At 46.1% G+C, this 20,558-nt stretch overlaps 1 protein-coding gene across 1 annotated transcript in view; it reads left to right on the top strand.

The window, feature by feature from the left end:
- LOC133090966 (guanylate cyclase 2G-like) overlaps positions 1 to 20,558 on the top strand; it is a 40,006-nt gene that overhangs the window by 5,084 nt on the left and 14,364 nt on the right. Inside the window, 11 exon segments of the mRNA XM_061189676.1 lie at positions 1,405 to 1,590; positions 3,088 to 3,232; positions 7,061 to 7,196; positions 7,470 to 7,554; positions 8,287 to 8,386; positions 9,089 to 9,270; positions 11,348 to 11,485; positions 11,851 to 11,934; positions 12,573 to 12,677; positions 13,208 to 13,279; positions 19,241 to 19,409. Of these exon segments, the coding sequence (XP_061045659.1) occupies positions 1,405 to 1,590; positions 3,088 to 3,232; positions 7,061 to 7,196; positions 7,470 to 7,554; positions 8,287 to 8,386; positions 9,089 to 9,270; positions 11,348 to 11,485; positions 11,851 to 11,934; positions 12,573 to 12,677; positions 13,208 to 13,279; positions 19,241 to 19,409 (1,402 nt within the window).

A 20,558-nucleotide genomic window follows, 5' to 3' on the forward strand; every position in this document is an offset into this window, starting at 1 on the left:
GGACCTCCTAAGCTGGTCTTTTGGACTCTGGGACTGAGCCCTTGACCCCAACAGCTCTGCCTTGTGGAGTGTGTACTAAGTGCCAGGCCCCACGGTGAGCGCCTGATAAACCAACACTCATTTCAGCTCACACCACCCTAAGGGGAGATACTTTCATCTTCCTCATTTTACAGATGAGAAAACCGAGGTCCTGAGAGGTGAAATAACTTAACCAAGGCCACACGACTAGTATGAGGGAGACCTAGTAGTCAAACCAGGTGGGCTGGCCTCAGTGTCTGTACATTTAACCACCAACAGGCTTCTAAAATAAGGCCCCTGGTATTGATATTTAGCCATGGACACACTGTAATTTTTCCAGCAGTTTTATCTTTCTAAAATGAGCTTGTTTTATATGATCATAAGAAGTTGAAATGGGGCAACATGGAGTACAGGAAGATGCATAATAATGCTCCAGGTTTCTTTTATCTTTTTATCATTAAGTATTTCAGATTGCCAAAAGTGTCTCAGGTTTCGCTGGGCAGCCAGTTGGAATTCTAATTGTAAGCCAAGCTTTCCAGAACCTCCCCCTACCTTCCCTTTTCATTGCCGTCCACCCTTTTCTCTTCACTTGTCCTCTCACCTCTGCCTGCAGACAGACGAGAAGGGGAGAGGATGCACCAAGTCTCAGGATCAGCAGGGAAGCCCTGCCAACCCCCTCGTCACGTTCTCCCCAAACCTTGATAATCAAATTCCAATTGGCTGGAAGTGCAGAAAGAATATAGGACTAAAAATAGACCACACGACGTCCATGCAAGTGAATTCATGCTGCTTTAAAAAAAGAATAGCATAAATCCATTCCCTAAAAGTGTTCCCAATATAGGCCGCCCATTGTTAAAAGTAAGCTTTCTGCATATTAGTTGCTCGATGCCCCAAGTAATCTTTTCTTATTTATTGATTGATTTTTTGGCTTCCTGCCCACTGCTTCGAAGCTCACTAGAAAACATAGACTTTGCGTGGCAAAGTCTTCCAGAGTCATTGTGTTTCCGAGGTTTAGAATAAAAATTCACATTTGATGTTGGGGACTTCCCTGGTGGCGCAGTGGTTAAGAATCTGCCTGCCATTGCAGGGGTCATGGGTTCGATCCCTGGTCCAGGAAGATCCCACATGCCGTGGAACAACTAAGCCCACGCGCCACAACTACTGAAGTCCGCGGACCTAGAGCCCATGCTCCGCAACAAGAGAAGCCACCGCAGTGAGAAGCCCGCGCACCTCAACGAAGAGTAGCCCCCGCTCATGGCAACTAGAGAAAGCCCGCACGCGGCAACGAAGACCCAACACAGCCAAAAATAAATAAATATAGTTGATGTTGACTATTGCTTAGGGTATTTCCTACAGAACGGCTACATTTATTTCATTATTTTTCAGGACAGTTTTTGGAAGGAGGTATTGACAGATCAGAAGGTGATGCACTTTCCCTCAGTCTACAAGTCAGTGATTCTCATAGCCCTCAGCTCCTCCCGAGAAGGCCCTGGAGATGAAGGTTTCCGAGAGCAGGTCCACCGAAGGCTGTGGGGGCCGCCCTTCCACGGCCCCCTCCACATGCTGGAGCAGGTCTGATGGGGGTCTTCCTACACAGGTCCCTCCTCCCTTCCTTGAGAATATCTGTGTTTGGCCTTTACATTTCCCTCTTATTCCCCTTCTTCTTCCTCCACTCCCCAGGCTCCTAACACACACACACACACACACACTTCTTCATCTTCCACAGCCCCAAACAAACAGTGGCCTGATGAGATCTTGTGAAATCGGCACCCCAGGTCCACGCAGAGGACAGAGGTTACTAGATGAGTGATCGGGTGGCCTTTGGAGTCAGAGTCCTAGGCTTCCATCCTAATTCTGCTATTTACTAACTACGGGGCTTTGAGGTGAATTGTTTAACCTCCCTACACCTCAGTCTCTTCACCCAAAAATGGGACTGATAATGACATCTGCCTTCCAGACTGTGGTTTTGAGTATCTAATGACATAGTACATGGAAGTAGCAGAACAGATACCAGTGGGCGCTCAGACCATGACAGTCTCCTTTCCCAGCTGGATGCCATGGCCAGGAACCAGAATGGAGTAGTCAGAGTTGTGGAGCTAGGGCAGGTCAAGGCAAGCAGATGTTCTGAGAAGGCAGCCAGGAGAGAGACTATCAGCCAGTGGTAGTTCCAGTATGTGTGGGATGATGGGGCAAAGTGCCTGATTAACTAGACCATTGGCCAGATCTGGAGCTCCTGCCAGAGCGGGGCCAAGCTGAGCCTGAAGGCGATGAGAAGCTACTGATGACCAGGGTTCCATTTGGAATGAGGCAGCCGATTGTGGATCCCAACACACAAGGAAAGATGGTGGATCAATGAATATTTGGGGAGTCATCTCCTAAGTGTCAGCTCTGTACCTGGTTCTATGGGAAGAACAGTGCCTAGCACCTAGTAGGCACATGCATTTTTGTTGACTAAATGAAGTATTGAAGACCTACTATGTGCCAGTTAGTACAATAGATACTATATCCTGCCTCATTTAACTATCCTTATACTCACCACAATAGTGGCTTTATCCGCATTTTATAAATGAATGAACCGAGATTCAGAGAGATTCAGAGAGGTTCTGGAACTTACCCCAAGTCTCACAGTAAGTACCAGGGCCAACCTGACTCCAAGATCCACCCTCTTTCAATTAAACCGTATTCCCTCCTGCCTATGGCCTAAAAAGCTGTTCTCAATCCAAAAGATCATGCAATCTAATTGAGAAAACAAGGCCTAAAGAGGAAAAGTGCAGTTGTGATACGTAGGTATACCAGCACAGGCCAGGATACGTGGAGGGTCTTCCTTTCTCTGTGGAATAATGGAGAACGTGTGCTCTGTTACACTGTTAAGAGGATGGAGAAAACTTGCTTCTAACTGAGCCCGGACTGTGATGTAGCAGGCCATGGGTTTTTTTTTTTTAATCTTTTTTAAAATTAATTAATTTTTATTGACGGAGAAATCAAAAGCTTCACAGACAAGTAAAAGCTAAGAGAGTTCAGCACCACCATGGGCCTTTTTCTACCCTGCCTTTGCTTCCCTCATCCAAGGTGAGCCCTTACTCTGCCTACTTTCACGATGCAGCCCTGCTGTATGCTGAGACCGTGAAGGAGATGATAACGGCCAGAAGGGATTTCTGGGATGGGCGGCAGCTCGTCATCACTCTGAAAGGCTCCAATCGGACTGCTTTGCAGGGTAAGTGGCTTGACTGTGGTAGGTTTGCCGAACTCAGGCCAGCTGAGTCCGTGGGGCTTGGAGTTGCTGGGCATGAGATTACGGAATTCCACTTTCTCATGGCGATTCCGGCCTTCTGGGAAGCGTTGTTGAGGTTAAAGCTCCCAGCGGCCACCGTCTGCTCTTTCTGCTCTGTCCAGAAGCCTGCCCAGACCAGGTGGGGGGCCTCTGGGGTCCCTTCCCGCCCCTGAAAAGTCTCTCCCACAGCTCCTTTCGAACTGAACCCATCAAGAATAAAACTCAAGAGGGTGGGACCCTCCTCCTGATATCACTCCCTTGATCTTCCCCAACCTGCATCCTCTCTGATGCGGTGCCTGTCTGAATCATGACCATCAGCCTCTAAAGATGGGGCCAATCCTATTTTACTTTCCTTGCAGGTGTGAGGATAGGCTTGGAAGCGAACTGTTTTGAAATCACCCTGGGAGCTGGCCAACGACTGTCATCTTGCTCTACTCCAGCTTTCTATTTTGTGAGACAGACATAATACATACTGCCATATCTAATAATAATAACCAGCATCTATTGAGGGCTTACCTTATATCAAGCTGGGTGCCAAGAGCTTCTGTGCACTATTTCATTTAATCCTCACACCACCCATGAGGTAGTGTTATTACCATCCATAATATACTACACAGGTGAGTAACCCCAGGGTAGAAAAGTTACATACTTGCCCGTGGTCACAAAGTTATGAGATGGTGGAGCCAGAATTCAAAATAAGGCCTGTTTTTATCTCCAGTGCTCATGTTCTTTACTGTTGTGTAACACCGAGGAGTAATTAAAATATTGGGTTGGCCAAAATGTGCCTTTGGTTTTTAAGTTAAAAAAAAGACACATTTTTCATTTTCACCAAGAACTTTACTGAACAACATATTCACCCTTTTGTTCCACTACCTTCTACCATTTTTCAGGCAACTTCATAGTTTCATCTTCCCAAAACTTTTAATCTTTTTGAGCAAAGAACTGTTCCAGGTGCTTTTACAGTCTTCCAGGGAATTGAACTTTTTTCCATTAAGAGAATTTTGTAAAGACCGAAATAAATGGAAATCCGAAGGTGCAATGTCTGGTGAATATAGCACATGAATCAGAACTTCCCAGGCAAGCTGTAACAGTCTTTGCCTGGTCATCAAATAAACAAATGGTCTTGTGTTATCTTGATGGAAGATTATGTGTTTTCTGTTGACTAATTCTGGACGCTTTTTGTCGAGTGCCGCTTTCAGCTGGTCTAATTGGGAGCAGTACTTGTTGGAATTAATCGTTTGGTTTTCCGGAAGGAGCTCATAATAATGGACTCCCTTCCAATCTCACCATATACACAACATCACCTTCTTTGGATGAAGATCGGCCTTTGGTGTGATTGGTGGTGGTTTATTTCACTTGCCCCACGATCTCTTCCGTTCCACATTACTGTACAGTATCCACTTTTCATCGCCCGTCACAATTTGTTTTAAAAACGGAACGTTTTCATTACATTTAAGTAGAGAATTGCCTGCAGAAATACGGTCAAGAAGTTTTTTTCGCTTAACTTATGTGGAACCCAAACATCAAAGTGATTAACATAACCAAGCTGGTGCAAATGATTTTCAATGCTTGATTGGGATATTCTGAGTATGTTGGCTATCTCCCACGTGGTATAACGTTAATTTAACGTCTCGATTTGATCTCTATCAACTTCAACTGGTCTACCTGACCGTGGACCATCGTCCAGAGAGAAAGCTCCAGCAGGAAACTTTTTTTTTCCCTAATAAATTTATTTATTTATTTATTTTGGACTGTGTTGGGTCTTCGTTGCTGAGCGCAGGCTTTCTCTAGTTGCGGAGAGCGGGAGCTACTCTTCGTTGTGGTGTGCGGGCTTCTCATTGCAGTGGCTTCTCTTGTTGTGGAGCACGGGCTGTAGACGCACGGGCTTCAGTAGTTGTGGCATGTGGGCTCAGTAGTTGTGGCTCACAGGCTCTAGAGCGCAGGCTCAGTAGTTGTGGCGTGTGGGCTTAGCTGTTCCGCGGCATGTGGGAACTTCCCGGACCAGGGCTCGAACCTGTGTCCCCTGCATTGGCAGGTGGATTCTTAACTACTGTGCCACCGGGAAAGTCCCTCCAGCACAAAACTTCGCAAACGACTTTTGACACGTTCGATCAGTCACAGTTCCTTCTCCATACACTGCACAAATCTTTTTTTTATGTTTCAGTTGTGTTTTTACCTTTCTTGAAATAATAAAGCATAATATGCCAAAAATGTTGCTTTTTTTCCATCTTCAATATGCAAATGGCTACACAAAAATTCACCAATTTTGATGTCTTTTCCTAAATGAACGCTGATATGACAGCTGTCACATACAATCTAACAAAATTGTTTCGAATGAAGTTAAAGACAACTAAGTGCTACTAGAGTCATCTTACGGAAAAAAACCAAATGAACGTTTTGGCCAATCCAATATATGAAGTGCTTGGCACATAGTATGTGCTCATTAAATGGCAGCTATTTATCTTTTCTTTGGCTTATCATTCCCTTAATAAATTAAGACTTAAACTTCATCCTAAATTTTCAAAAGGACAGCCAAGTCCTGCTCTTTGGGGCATTCATAGATTCAGCTCACAATGACCCCATCCACACCTTTTCCAAGTGGAAATATTAACTTGCTTCCCTTTCTTCTTTTCTTCCTGACCCTGAAGCATTTGCTTTAAAAAAGGGGAGGAAGTGGGAGGGGTCTGTCTTCCTGCTCGCAGTTTAATCCCGTCAGTCAGATCAATTTATTTCCTGGTTCAACCCTGGTTATTGCATTTGCTGCAGCCCTTTCCCTGTGCAGACCTTGGGAGAGAGCCGTGCTCAAGCCCCACATTCAGGATGCCAGCAAGTGGGCACAGCAAGGCAGCGAGGGCTGTGGGAAGACCACGCACTTGGGGCCCAACAGACCTGTGTCTTCCTGGCTCTGGAAACTCCAAGGGGTCTGTGCCTCCAAGCCCTGCTTGCTTATTAGGAGTGGATGATGGTGCCTCCTCTGTGGGGTCAACCGGGACTAGATGTGTGAAATCACTACCGCCCTCAGTGCTGGGCACATAGCAGAAGCTTATGAATGTTAATGTTGTGTCCTGTCCCCAGTGGGAACAAATCGTAAGTCCTAGGTCAGACCTTGGGTCCTAGTTTGGGGTGTGGAACTGCTGTACTTTACTCCTCTGGGATCTCTGATGTGTCCTTTGTGTGGGGGGCAGGGCACGTCCTAAGCAAGAACAAGGAATGCACCTGGGCCAGGTCTGAGCGCAATGCCTGAGCACAAACCAAAACCGGGAAGGAAAGGCCGTGCTGAGAACAAAGCTTGCAAACTCGTGCGTGCCCCAGGGTCTGGCAGCGTGGAGAACGTGGGGGGAATAGGATGGTAGGGGCTGGGAGGAGACAGTGTCCCCAGCCCCAGCCAACCGCTGCCATGTCATTTGGCCTCCATTGGTCATATCTGATTGTTTGGGAAGCATAAATCTTGGGTTTTATGTGAAATTTGTTGGAAACTGCTTAACTTTTTTTTTTTTTTTTTTTTAATGCTGGATGGTCCTCCCCAGCGTAGGCCTAACAGAACCAAGTGGCCCTTGAGTCCCACCAGGGTACCACCTCTGAACTATCTTCTTTCTTTTCCACTCTCCTTCTTGACTGCATCTTAGATTCCCTGAAAGGGCAAAAAACTCATGGGTGGCTTTCAGCAGCTGCTGGGGAGGGCATTCCTCTGATATGACTCGGCAGGCTGGCATTTTGAGCCCCAAGCTCCTCTCTGTTCCCTTTACTGTGTGCAAGTACCTCTCTTTCCAGGAATCACCGGCCCTGTGTTTGTGGACTCCCAGGGAGAAAGGCGCATGGATTACTGGGTCTATGCCCTACAGAAATCCCCAAACGGGTCCCTCTTTCTTCCTTTTCTTCATTATGACAGCTATCAGGAAGTCATCAGGTATGGCAGGGCCTTTCCCAAGTTTAGCTCATGCTACAGGAAGAGGCCTGGGAGGAGGGGAAGGGCCGGTGGTCCTTCTGGGAGGCCAGCTGGGGATCCAGCTCATATAATCAAGTTTTCTGCTGCTCTCTGAACTCATAAAGATCGACTTTGGGCCTTCAACGTGGTCTTGCCCTTGACTGTGGGTGTGGCTCAGCCACTTCAGGTTCCACTTATAACACGGCATCCCTACCTGCACCTCCATGTGGGCCTGGGCCTCCTCTGATGCTCCAGCTGGGCAGGTCCCACAGCCCCAGTGTCTCAGGGAGAGGCCCTGGCCCTGGGTGATGATGGAGCACAGCGCCTCCTACAGGATCAGGTTCACAGTCAGTGAAACCGACTCATCCAGACAGCCAGGGGGACACCAGGACTTGGATGCTGTCCTGGGCTCACAGTATCCAGAAATCCCTGGGGGGGAGGGGGGGAATCTGTTTCTGTTCTCTCAGCTATAAATCAATGAGCAACTACATGAGAACATAAAACTTAATTCAATTTCTACTTGCCCCCCACTGCCATCACCCACAATTCAGATTTGATTTGACACTTTTCTCTCCCCTACTCTTATGGAATTTTAATGTCCCCAAATGGGTTGGCCCAAGAAATAAAACAACCATGGCCAGCTAGGTTCTCTGTATTGTAGGAACAGGCATTCTCCAGGCAGGGGTGACGTTTTGGTCTGTGAAGTGTCAAGATGCTCTATAACAAGATTTGTCTGTATCAAACACGGGAGAAAACTCCAGTAACATCTGAGAATTGACACTTCATCTTTTAAATCAGAAGTGACATGGTTTAAATCAAAAGATCGAGTCAGTTATTCTACCTAGCAAAAAGATATTGCTCTCTCATGAATTATATTACCAGAAGGCTAGGTTTGAAGAATCTTGGTGAGGTGGGAAAACTGGATGGGTCAGCAGATGTTTGAATGAAGAGACCAAGGCCTGCTTTTTGCAAATGACATGTGTGTTTCAGTTGCCCCTGCTATACCTGAAGTAGAGACAAGTTGAATAAATCAAGTTGGCACTGACCTTTCATTGTCTTCTTTTTTTTTAAGACCCATGGGGAATTTCTTCGCGGTTCCCTTCCTGAAGACAGACGTGGCTGTGGATTTTCCAATGAGCTCTGTGAAACTGAGCCTGCTTTTGCAGATCAGTGTGGCCGCCTGGAGAAGGCAGCAGGAAAGGACTCTTTACAACAGGGCTTCTCAGCAGGGGCAACAGCATCGATGTTTAGGACGGGATAATCTTTGTGTGTAAGGGGCTGTCCCGTGCTTTGTAGGAGGCCTAGCAGCATCCCTTCTCCACCCCACGCACTAGATGCCAGCAGCACCCTCTAGCTCTAACAGCCCCAAATGTCTCCAGACATTGCCAAATATCCCCTGGGGAGGCAACGTCATGGCCTCCCCTGTTGAGAACCTCTGCCCTGGGGAAACCTGGCTCCTGAGATTTGAGTCTCAGGAATTCCATTTCTACGGAGGTAGAGTCTGGACAAGGGAGTGTTGCCTGGTGGTTAGGAGCCCAGGCCTGGAATGAGGTAGGTCATAACTGAGGACAAGTGTAAGGAGAGCACATAGTAAATGTTGAATGAAAGGTGGTGATGGTCTTAGAAGTCATCCTTTTTTTCTCTACAAGGGAAATTTCTATATAAGGAGGAGGTGAGTGCAGTTGCCGTGGGAACCAGAGGGGTGTGGGAAGACCACGCACTTGGGGCCCAATAGGATTCCTGGAAAAGACAGGTCTGAGTGGACGCTGTGTGCCCTAACTTGGACCCGTGCCTGGGCAGCTTTTGAGCCATCTGTTTGGCAGGGCCGGGATGGGGCCCTGATGTGCTCACTTCTGCTCTTAGGTGGGCCTGAGTAACGATATGCCCTCCAGGTGTGACTGCTGTGATTTTCACCGTAACCCTCCTGATTACCAACCTGGGAGTTGTCATCATAGGTCTGATTTTAAGGATACAGAGGGGGAAACTGCAGAGGCAAAATAAAGATCTTTGGTGGCAAATCAATTATGATGACATCACCATTCTGTCCCAGAACAAGGTGAAGCCACGCCTGGCCCAGACATCCACCTTCCTGCTCACTGCTGGTGATTCATGGAAGGGACCTGATCTAGGAGCTTGTGAGGGCAGAGGCTGACTCATTTATAAAGTGAGCTCTTAATGGAGAGTCTTAGGCCCTGAGTTCTGGTTCTAGAACTACCACTTTTTTGCTGGGAACATCATTTCCGAGCCTCAGTTTCTGAATACTTTAAAATGATCAGGTGGCTTCTAAAGTTCCCTTCAGCTCTGTTCCCTGGTGGGTAGAAGAACCCATACATCCTGCTCAAATATTAAAGCTGTCTCCTGGGGAGCATTTAGTTATTTTCAAAACCACATTAACTCCTTTAAACTACTGATAACTAAGACAATATAATTCATTTGTTCAACACACACGTGTTTCCCGTCTACTGCAGGCCAAGCAGAGTGCAAGGCACGCCACAAGTGGATGCCTTCCGAGGGAAGTAAGTGCTCTGGGAGGTGTCTACAAGCTGAGGCAGAAACCCCGCAGGTAGAGGGATTGAATGTCAGAGCATCATGAAGGCTTCAGAGAAGAGGTGACATCTGGGGAGAGTGGGTTTGCTAGTGGTGACCAGGAGAGAAGTAACGCAGGGTATGCTGAGGGCTTCTCAGGGCTGCGAAGCTGGGCACACATTTAATAAGCATGACATTATTTGATAAGTATATAACAGTTACGTAATTCCAGAAAATATAGCCATGACTATCTTTTATGCATATCTTAAGCTTGAAGTTTTGAAGTCTCTTTTCTTTCTTTCCTTTTTTGTTTTGTTTTTGTTGTTGATGTAATGTTTGCAAGCATATATTGATTATTCTGGAGTACTTACTGCCTTCCCAGAAAGGTTAGTAAGAATTGTTCTTTAGAGTAGAAAGATAGACCCAAGTTTCTATACTTTAATAAGAGCTCTTTGTTCCTGGGGGGAGGTGGAGGGAGGGGGTGAATTCTGCTTTCATCTCAAGTGATTAAAAACCCACAACTGAAATAAATTTTACGTCAAAGATCAAGAATTTTAGAATTTCATATAGTACTTGTTCAGGAATACATGTTACTCATGATATTCAGAGAATAACAAGATATGCAGATCAACTACTGAATCAGAATTTATGTTTTTGAACAAATGTGTGAATCTTAAATATCTCAAAGCAAAAGAAAAGTGTTCTAGAATGTTGTTGCTTGTTAGAAAGCGCTCAAGTTAGACCAAGGTATATAGGTTTGTTCTAAAGACATTTAGGTTAATTATAAAAGTAAGGAAAGCATGATGGGTCAACAATCAAACATTCCTCTCATGTTATGTGTATTTTGTTCCTGCTATATTGGCTTTATTTTCAAAATTGTAGTTTATAGTATGTTTCCTTTTATTGGTATCCTTGCATATACTATTCATTGAATAAATGAATTATGACTTTCAAGAAAAAAAGGTGAATCGGCAGGTACCAAGTCAAGGAGGCTTCAACATGCTATGACCAGGAGATTGGGGTTCATTTGTAAATTATTTTTCAAGTGTCTCTGGGGATTCTGGGGCTCACTGGTCTGGCCTTGGGTGAATGATAGAATGAGGTAGAGGTGGTGGGGAGGAATTCTGAGACTTCCTCTTCCTCTTCAACTACAGCAGCTCTGCTTTGAGCTATTGTTTTCTACATTAGGGTTCCAAGAAGACTCTTCTAGAAAAACAGGGCTCCTCTGTTTAAAATATATTCTCTAGGTGCTGGGGAGGCACTGGGGGTGTTACACAGAGAGTTCACCTCCTTAGATGCTCATTGAGGAAAATGACTGTGTAATCAGGTCACACATCTAGTTAAGGGCCAAAGCCAGCACTTGAATTTGGGCAGCCTGACCCCAGAGTCTTAACCACGACATTGTGACGTTGGCACAGACACAAGCGTGGTGCGGGTAGCAGTTCAGCACTCACACTTTGGGTTAGAGAAATCAGGGTTTGAGTCCTGACTCTCATTTACTAACTGCTATTAACCTTGGCGCTAATTTTCCTCATCTATAAAAGGCATAGTCTCATCAGTACTTGGTCATCCTACTGAGAGCAGCTGAATCATGTCCTGTTTCGCAGCCATCCCGGAGAGGCACACCTGTGTCGAGAGGGAACAACAGTAACTCATCTAGTGTGATGATTTCTGGGGACTTCAGCTCCTTTGTTGAGAACCAGCAGGGTGAAGAGCTCTTTTATGCTCCAGTAGGGCTTTACCGGGTAATTCTGAGGGCAGAGTGGCTGCATGCAGATGTTCAAATTCTGGCTGTACTACCTACAGATGTGTGACCTTGAACTAGTTCCCTAACCTCAAGGATCCCGTCTGGAAATGGGCTAATCACACGCCACCCCCCCTTGCAGGGCTGTGCTGCCTGTTAAATGAGGTCTCCCGTGTTGAGCAGCTAGCTCGGCTCCTGGACACAGCACGGGGCCCCCCGAGGGCTGATTTGGGCAGGGAGGAGCTCAGTGATCCCTTCTGTAGGCGGATTTCTTGCCAGTCTTCCTGCCCTTCCTAGCTCTTTCTGAGAGTAGCTTTTTCTGGATCAGCCTGGGTTAAGAACATTCTGCTTTGTCTCCGGTTCCAGGGAAACCATGTGGCCATCTGTGATGTTGGTGACCAAGTGCAAGCCTGGGTCAGGAAGCCGTCTGTGCTGCAGGAAATCCGGCTGGTGAGGCCCCCAGCCCTGGGAGGAGGCAAAGCCTTGCTGCCCTCTGCCTTACCTCTGCCAGCTCCCTGTTCCCACCTGGGGTGCGGGTGGCCTTCACCCCAAAGGGCAATGGTGGGAAGCTGCTTCCCTTAACTTGGCCTATGACCCCCACCGCCCAAGAGCCCAGACTTTAGACCTCAGACGCTTATGCCTGACCCAGGCACCTGCATCCTGGGAGCTCTCCTAGCCTGTTCTTTGCCTTTAATTCTTCCTGGCCTTAATTCTCCCTCTTCATTCTTTGTGTCTGTATCTATCTCCCTTGAAGCTGGTCCTTGCAGGGGAGTCAGGTTCATGGGGTCCACTTCTTCAGTTAATCCCCATTACTTTGGGGGACTTTGATCATTCCTCTGGTTTATTTGCTGGAGGCAGACTGCCTGGATTTACCTCCCAGCTCTGCCACTATTAAGTTGTATGATCTTTAACACATTACTTTATCTTTTGAGCATCAGTTTCCTCATCTGTAAAATGGGAGCAGTCAGAGTTCTTATCTCACAGGGTCTTTGTGAAAAATAGCTGAAAGTGTGTAAAGCACACAGCATTGTCCCTAGGGCAGAAGACACATTATAATCATAAGCTATTATTACCATTATTATTTTCAGATGTATGAATTAAGGCATGAAAACATTGTTCCCATCTTTGGTATCTGCACAGAATCACCCAACATCTGCATTGTCACCCAATATTGCAAAAGAGGAAGCCTTAAGGTAAGTAAAATAGTAAATCTTACCTCAGGTTTGATTAGCGGCAGCTAATAAAGAAGCTTATCAATGCTTTTGCCCCTTCGTTCAAGAACAGTTCCTCTCTGGTTTAATTTCAAGACCTGAATTATCTTGCTGGGCTGCCTGTAGGGAATTAAATTAGCAGCGCAGTTGCCAAGTGTCTGGTCTCTTTGTTCTGGGAAATTGTCTGAGCTTGGTTTCATCTCCTAAGATGTCATATCTACATCTGAATTGTGTTCCTGGGCCCATCTTTCCCATGCTATGTGACCACCAGCTTTATGTCAGGAACAAGGAAGTATCTGTAAAACTCAAGACTGCGTAACTTTCTCAATATTGAGTCAGGTTATGGTTTCTTCCAAGAGTTCCGGTTACTAGATTTAGAGTTCTCCGCCTCAGGTTGCATCATTTCTGCTCAACATCATCCAAAGCATTAGAATCAAATCCACTGAACCCGCGAAGATCACTGTGCTTCTGGTTGAGTTACTGGTGATGTTTCAAGTAATTGTGTTTTCTAGGATGTTTTGAGAAACTCAGGCAATGAAATTGATTGGATATTCAAGCTCTCATTTGCATATGACAGAGTCAACGTGAGTATCACATAACCTGTGTAAAGACAAATGCTATTAGTGTTTTTTTTTTTAGAGGGAAGGATTTTTTATTTATTTATTTATTTATTTTTGGCTGTGTTGGGTCTTCGTTTCTGTGCCAGGGCTCTCTCTAGTTGTGGCAAGTGGGGGCCACTCTTCATCGCGGTGCGTGGGCCTCTCACTATCGCGGCCTCTCTTGTTGCGGGGCAGAGGCTCCAGACGCGCAGGCTCAGTAGTTGTGGCACACGGGCCTAGTTGCTCCGCGGCATGTGGGATCTTCCCGGACCAGGGCTCGAACCCGTGTCCCCTGCATTGGCAGGCAGATTCTCAACCACTGCGCCACCAGGGAAGCCCCTATTAGTGTTCTTGAGGGGACCAAGCTAATGACCTGGGAATGGGTCCTGGTGGGGAAGTCACTCACTCTGACACATGGCAGCAGGACAAAGCTGGTTGTCATCTGTCAGTCAACAGTCCATCCATCAATCAACATTCCCATCCATCAACTGACAGACTCCTATGGGCAAGACCCTGCCTGGGTGCTGTGAGGGATACATGGGTGAAATGTAAACTCTACCCTCCTAGGTTTTAGGGCCAGTGACGCCTTGAATGACTGTGGCAAGTTACTTCCCCTCTGATGGTAACGGCAGATGTGGTGAGCTTAGAGAGAGCAGCTGGAATTTAGCCCAGGCTGAGGAGAGCATCCTCTTAATGCTGGTCCACACTGACATGGCCCACCCGACTCATTTCCCATGTGTGAAATAGGGATAATAATAGAGCTACCTTACATTTTGTTGTGAGAATAAAGTGAATTAATATACACAAAGTGCTAGAAAGTATCTGAGCCAAAATAAGTACCAAATATATTTTAGCTATTATTGTTGTTATTATTATTATTACTCAGCCTCCACGTAGGTTTAATGGATGAGGTTGGCCTGATTAACGTGGAAGGAGTTTTCTTCCTCAAGAATTTGATTGCTCTTTGTGTGTAAGGAGCTGAGTCTTAATGGCCCTGTTAAGCTTTGACTTCCCAGGCCTTAGTGGGAAGCCAGTGTATTGTTACCAGGAGAGGTAAACAAACAGAAACCTCTCTGTGACTGGTTTCTGTGGGCCACCGCTCATTATTTCAGTAAAACTTTATTGAGTGTCTGTTAAGGATTTGTCGTACTCTGGGCACTTTCATATGAAGACAAGGACTTGTTTCCATCTTTGAATGGCTTAAAATTAAGCTAGAGAAAAAAAATTAAAAAGTCATGAAGTGTACATACGAACTTATTTAAGTGGTGGTGGAATGGTTATAAAATGGGAGGATCTGATTGTCATCCTCTCCTCCTCTGGGCTCCTCTCTCTTTCCCCTCACCCACTTTCCCTCCCTTCCCACCAAGCCCAGGGAAGTGCTCTAGTCTCTGGTGATCTGTCTCCCACCCAGTCAAAACAGTTGGCATAATTTATATTGGATGTAAAGAGAAAGCTAGTAAGTTCTCACCATGGTGTGAATGACTAGTAGATTTAGGCTTCTCAGTGGAGGCATTTGGCTTTCAAGAAGAATTGACTCCATATATATGTGTTAGCAAATACCGTATGCTAACACATATATATGGAATCTAAAAAAAAAAAAAAAAAAGAATTGGTTCTGAAGAACCTAGGGGCAGGACAGGAATAAAGACGCAGACATAGAGAATGGACTTGAGGACACAGGGAGTGGGAAAGGTAAGGTGGGACGAAGTGAGAGAGTGGCATGGACATATATACACTACCAAATGTAAAATAGATAGCTAGTGGGAAGCAGCCGCATAGCACAGGGAGATCAGCTCAGTGCTTTGTGACCACCTAGAGGGGTAGGATAGGGAGGGTGGGAGGGAGATGCAAGAGGGAGGGGATATGGGGATATATGTATATGTATAGCTGATTTACTTTGTTATAAAGCAGAAACTAACACACCATTGTAAAGCAATTATACTCGAATAAAGAAAAGAAAAAAACAATTGACTCGAAGGACTCTGGAGAAATGCTGGGGTGGGTGCGAATGACACTTTGAAGGGGAAAATCTCCCTGGTGGTCATCAGCTATTCTAGGTCACGGAATCTATCCTCCACTCCACGCCAGGACAGAGGACAGCTTGACACCTTGCTTTGGTAGGCTCGCTGTCTCCTGAAATGGAGTGTACACGTTCTGGGATCCTGTAAGGAAGTTGCAATGCCAACCTTCCCTGAAAGGGGACTAAGAGTAAGAGAAGAGTCACTACAGCATTTTGGAGCTCTGGCATGGGTGATTTTGACGCGAACCCGGGCACTGGGCCAAGCTCTGTGGGTCGGATTGCGCTTCTGGCCATCACATACCAATCACAAGAACAATTTCTGTCCCGATATCTATTTGATCAGAACCTCCTGTATATGAGGTAGCAGGGAGATTCTGAGATGCCACAGACTTTTCAAAATAGCAAATGTATGTTGATTCAGCACCTAATTGGGTCAAACCCGATTCTGGGCATGGTGGGCACAGAGGAATAAGTCTTATTGTCCTGTCCCCAAGGAGTTGAACCCAGTGGGGCCAGCTTGGGCAGGAGCTTTGGAGAGTATAATACTCGTCTTGAGTTAGAGAGGGGCCTTTGTTTCTAAGTGAGAGAAGTCTTGATAGATTAAGAGGATGAAGGACAGTTTGGCATGTAAGTTGTATTGGGGATTTAAACCCTGGCTCTGCCATGTACTGACCAGGTGACCTTAACTACTCTGACCCCTAGTGTCCCTGTGTATAAAATAAAGATAACAATAGTACCTGCCTCTTAGGGTTGTTGTGAGGACTAAGGTATGTAAATTGCTTAGCACCATGTCTACTCCATAACAGGTATCTAGTAAATGTTAATTGTTAGTATTAGCAGGAGTAGAGTATTACTATTATCCCAGATAACCCAATTTCTAGTACTAAAAACCACACACTTTCTTATTTATTCCCCCAACAATCTTATGGGATAAGCCTGCACTGTCCAAATATGGTACCACCAGCCACATGTGACTACTGAACACTGACCCTGTGGCTAGTCCAAATTGAGATGTGCTATAAGTATAAAATCCATGACAGCTTTTGAAGATTAAAAAAAAAAGGAATGTAAAATATCTCACTAATACTTTCGTGTTGATTACATGTTGAAATAAGATTTTTAATACATTGGGTTATATAAAATATATTATTAAAAGTAATTTCACCTGTTGAACTAAAAATTAAACATTACACATGTGCTTACATTGTACTTCTATTGGACAGTGCTCTTGATAATTAGCAATTAACTCCATTGTTAATTTATCCTTAACTCCAATATTAATAGTATGAATTCTTACTCCCTTTTCAAAAGGGGAAAAAAAGAGGCTTAGTGAGGTGAAGTAACCAGCCCAACTGGTAAGAGGCTGGTTGGGATTTGCAGCCAGTCTGTCTCCCAAAGCTGAATTCTTTCCTCCCTGGAAGTACCAGAGAGCACAGATGTGGGATCCAGAGGTAGGAGCCCTGTGGACCAGCCTCAACTTTCCAGCAGGAAAATAAATGTAGCTTCAGACACGTAGGTAATAGAACTGCCAAAAGTGTAGGAAACCTGGCACGTCAATGGTGAGCCTCTCATGGTTCTATTTGTTTTCAGACAACAGAATACATAAAGTCAGACATTTCCATCAAGATAGAAAAATATAATAGAACAAAACAAAGAGATGTGTGCCATCTCTTGGAGAGGACTACATTCCTAGGATTCCAAGCATCCCAAAACATATTATTTTTGTCCTAATGTAAGGAGCTCCGCTAATATACCTGGATGTCAGGGGTGGTCAACAGCGACCAGAATGTAGAATGTCTCATGCCGGGGGTGGGCCTGGCACTAGCAAGGGCAGGGACAGTCGTGTGTGTCAGGAAGAGTCCTGTGGAATGGAAAGGTCTCCTTGAGGTCAGAGAGAGCTCTGGCTTGGACACAGGTCTCCCCAGATTTCAAGACCAGACCTCTCAGCCTGTTGGAACCTCGCTGGGAACATTCCAGAGGGAGCCCCACCCAGGCCCTTCCTGTCTGGTTAAGTGAGTTGTGTTTCCAAAATGTGATTCAGCTTTGTCATCTCAAAAAACAAATAAGCAGATTGATAAAGGAACACGGCCTCCTGATTTTTCAGGGGGTGAGGCGGGCGTGGTGTACCCGCTGTCCTGAATGTTTCCTTATTGCTTTCTGTATTAGCCTGTATTTCTAACGCAATATTAGCTCAGGGTTCTTGCTAAAACCGACAGTGATTCAGCCTGTTGTCACTGCTGGAGGAAGAGGTGAGTCCCAGAGCTGGTGCCCAGGAGGCCCAAAGAGCCGGTCCCTGGGTGCAATAGTCCATTCAGGGGCCCTCCTCACATTCCTCCTTGTTGGGCACCAAGGGCCGGTGACTTCTCGTAACCACACCGTGTGACTCAAGCTGGACTTGTGATTCATTTAACCTGGCAATGGTGCCAGAAGAATAGGTATGCTTTTACCTACCCTCTTCCTCCTCCACCTTTCTCTTACCGTCACCCAGGGCACCAGAAGCAGTAAAACTAGTGGTTTAGAAGTGGCTGGGCTTCAAAGGCGACTGGACCTGGGTTTGTCTCCCAGCTCTGTCCCCACTCCCTGGAAGCAGTTTAAAACCCTGAGTTCCTTCATTGTGAGAGATCCCCACCCACCCGCCCTCATCTCCTCGCTAAATAAGAATCATCGCTGCCTTGAGGACGGAGCTCCCTCAGCCAGCCTTCAGATTAAGCCTTCTTCCTCCATTCTGATCACTCACCTCTGCACGCAGGCTTGGTTTGTGTGAGAGGTAATCTGTAGCTATTATAAGTTATTATATCTGGGCCCTAGCATTGATATATTCTTTTTAAGCTCCCCAGGTGATTTTAATGTGCAGCCAAGGCTGGGAACAATTGACAAGGACAGGTCTTCTCAGACTAATACGCACACGCATCTCCTGGGGATCGGGTTAAAATGCACGGTCTGATCCAGTAGGTCTGGGCAGCGCCTGAGATTCTGCATTTCTGCCAAGCTCCCAGGTGATTCTGCTGGTCCCTGGGACATCTTTCAAGTAGCAGGCGTCTAAGGCAGACCCATTTCACGGATGGTGAAATCGAGGCCCCCAGGTGATTTGTTTGAAGAGGCTGGTAAAGTCTAGACTTGAACACGTCTTCTGACTCCAGAGTTTGTTCTGTCCTCTTTATAAATAATAGTGCTTCATTACTGCATACAAATAATTGATGTAACCTCTTAAGAACACAGTGAATGACATGAGAATTTTTCAATGTTCCTCATTTCATTGCCTCTCGCTGTGAAGTGCTCAAACAGGACCCTTAAGTGCATGTAATAAATATAATATTCTATTATTATAGAACCATTATATGTAGATAGTAATAGAATATAATCCACAATATGTAGGTAATAAAATAATATTTTAAATTGCAGTGTTGTTTCTAGATTGTTGATATCCTTTATTATATTCATACAAATTTTTCATTATAATTTGTAGCGGTCTTTACTTTGTGTCAGGCACCAAGTCTGGTGGTTCTCATGTATTATTACATTTAATATCCACAGCCACCCTGAGAGCGATTATCGTCATCTCCATTTTGACAAGAAGCGTGAGGCTTACAGGGAAAAGTAACTTGCCCTCTACTGTGTGGTAGAGCTGGGATTTGAACCCAGGAGTCTGACCACGAGGCTACATTTATTTTAAGCTGGCCTTGCCTTTGTGGCTCCACATGGAGGGGCCAGAAACAGTTTTCTCCTTTTTGGGTGTTCCTGCCCAGGGTGACCCCCTGGGCGAGGGGCTGTGTTAGTGGCTCTTGAACAAATGAACATGAAGATGGGCATGTCTCCCGCCATGGGTCTGTCTGTCTGTTTCTGTCCATCTGCCTGTGTGTCTCTGTTTCTTCCAGCAGCGTCCACTGGCACCTGCTCTGATTCATTTGCTCATTTCCACTCTTCAGGGCTTGCTGTTCCTCCACAGGAGCCCACTGGGATCCCTTGGCAACCTGAAGCCTTCCAACTGCCTGGTGGACAGACGGATGCAGGTGAAGCTGTCAGGATTTGGGCTGTGGGAACTCAAATATGGCCGGATGTACAGAACCTATAACGAGAGAACGACGGACCGCTCGGGTAACCGTTGGCAGATCTTGCACCCACTAGCTGTCAGGAGAGGGGTAACGGGCTCCTTATCCCACCTCTGCTTTCCGATGCTCACGTGCATGGGTACCTGCAGGTGGGCCTTCCTCTGGGGCTGATGGTATGTGGCTATTCCGGTCACCCAAGGAGATGAGAAAAAAATAACGCCCACGAGTGGCATGAGTCCATGGTGGGATGTCTGAGTTAGGAGACTAGTTCTCACCCTGGCTTAGCTGGGTGACCTGAAGTGAGTCACTGCCCTTCTCTTCAGTCCTCTGTGTCTCCTCACGTCTTCATCCTGTGTTCTCAGCGGAGAAGGCACGACCTGCCAGGCACCTTACAGATGATGAGCTCAGTAGTTCTCCAACCTCTCCGCGCTCCGGTATCACTTGAGAAGCTTTAAAAAATATGCAAGGGGCTGGGTCCCACCCCATGCCAACTGAATCAGAATTTATGAAGAAGGGGTCTGGGCATCTGTATTTTATATATTTATTTGTTTGTTTGTTTGCTTATTTATTTGGCTGCACTGGGTCTTAGTTGCAGCATGCGGACTCTCAGTTGAGGCATGCGAGCTCTTAGTTGCGGCGTGCATGCGGGATCTAGTTCCCTGACCAGGGATCGAACCCGGGCCCCCTGCATTGGGAGCGTGGAGTCTTAGCCACTGGACCACCAGGGAAGTCCTCGTATTGTTTTTTTTGTTTGTTTGTTTGTTTGTTTGTTTTTTTATACTGCAGGTTCTTATTAGTCATCAATTTAATACACATCAGTGTATACATGTCAATCCCAATCGCCCAATTCAGCACACCACCATCCCCACCCCACCGCAGTTTTCCCCCCTTGGTCTCGTATTGTTTTCTAAAAGCCTCTCAAGTGATTCTGATGGGCATCTCAAGATCAGATCCACCGCCCGGAGTCCAACCCTCCTTTACATGTGCGCGAATTGAGACTCTACGACTCTTCCTACTTGTCCAAGTTACTGAACACTCCTGAGTCTCACCTTGCACTGTCCTGGGCCCTGGTGAGCCCAGTGGCCTCCACCTTGACTGCCTGTCTCTGAAGCAGCACACTCCCAGCAGCTTTGTTGTGTGCACATGGAGAGGTTTCTAAAATATGGGGGCAGGATGGTATCTTGCAGAGAAAGGC

This window comes from Eubalaena glacialis, chromosome 1 (assembly GCF_028564815.1).
Source record: "Eubalaena glacialis isolate mEubGla1 chromosome 1, mEubGla1.1.hap2.+ XY, whole genome shotgun sequence".
NCBI lineage: Eukaryota > Metazoa > Chordata > Mammalia > Artiodactyla > Balaenidae > Eubalaena > Eubalaena glacialis.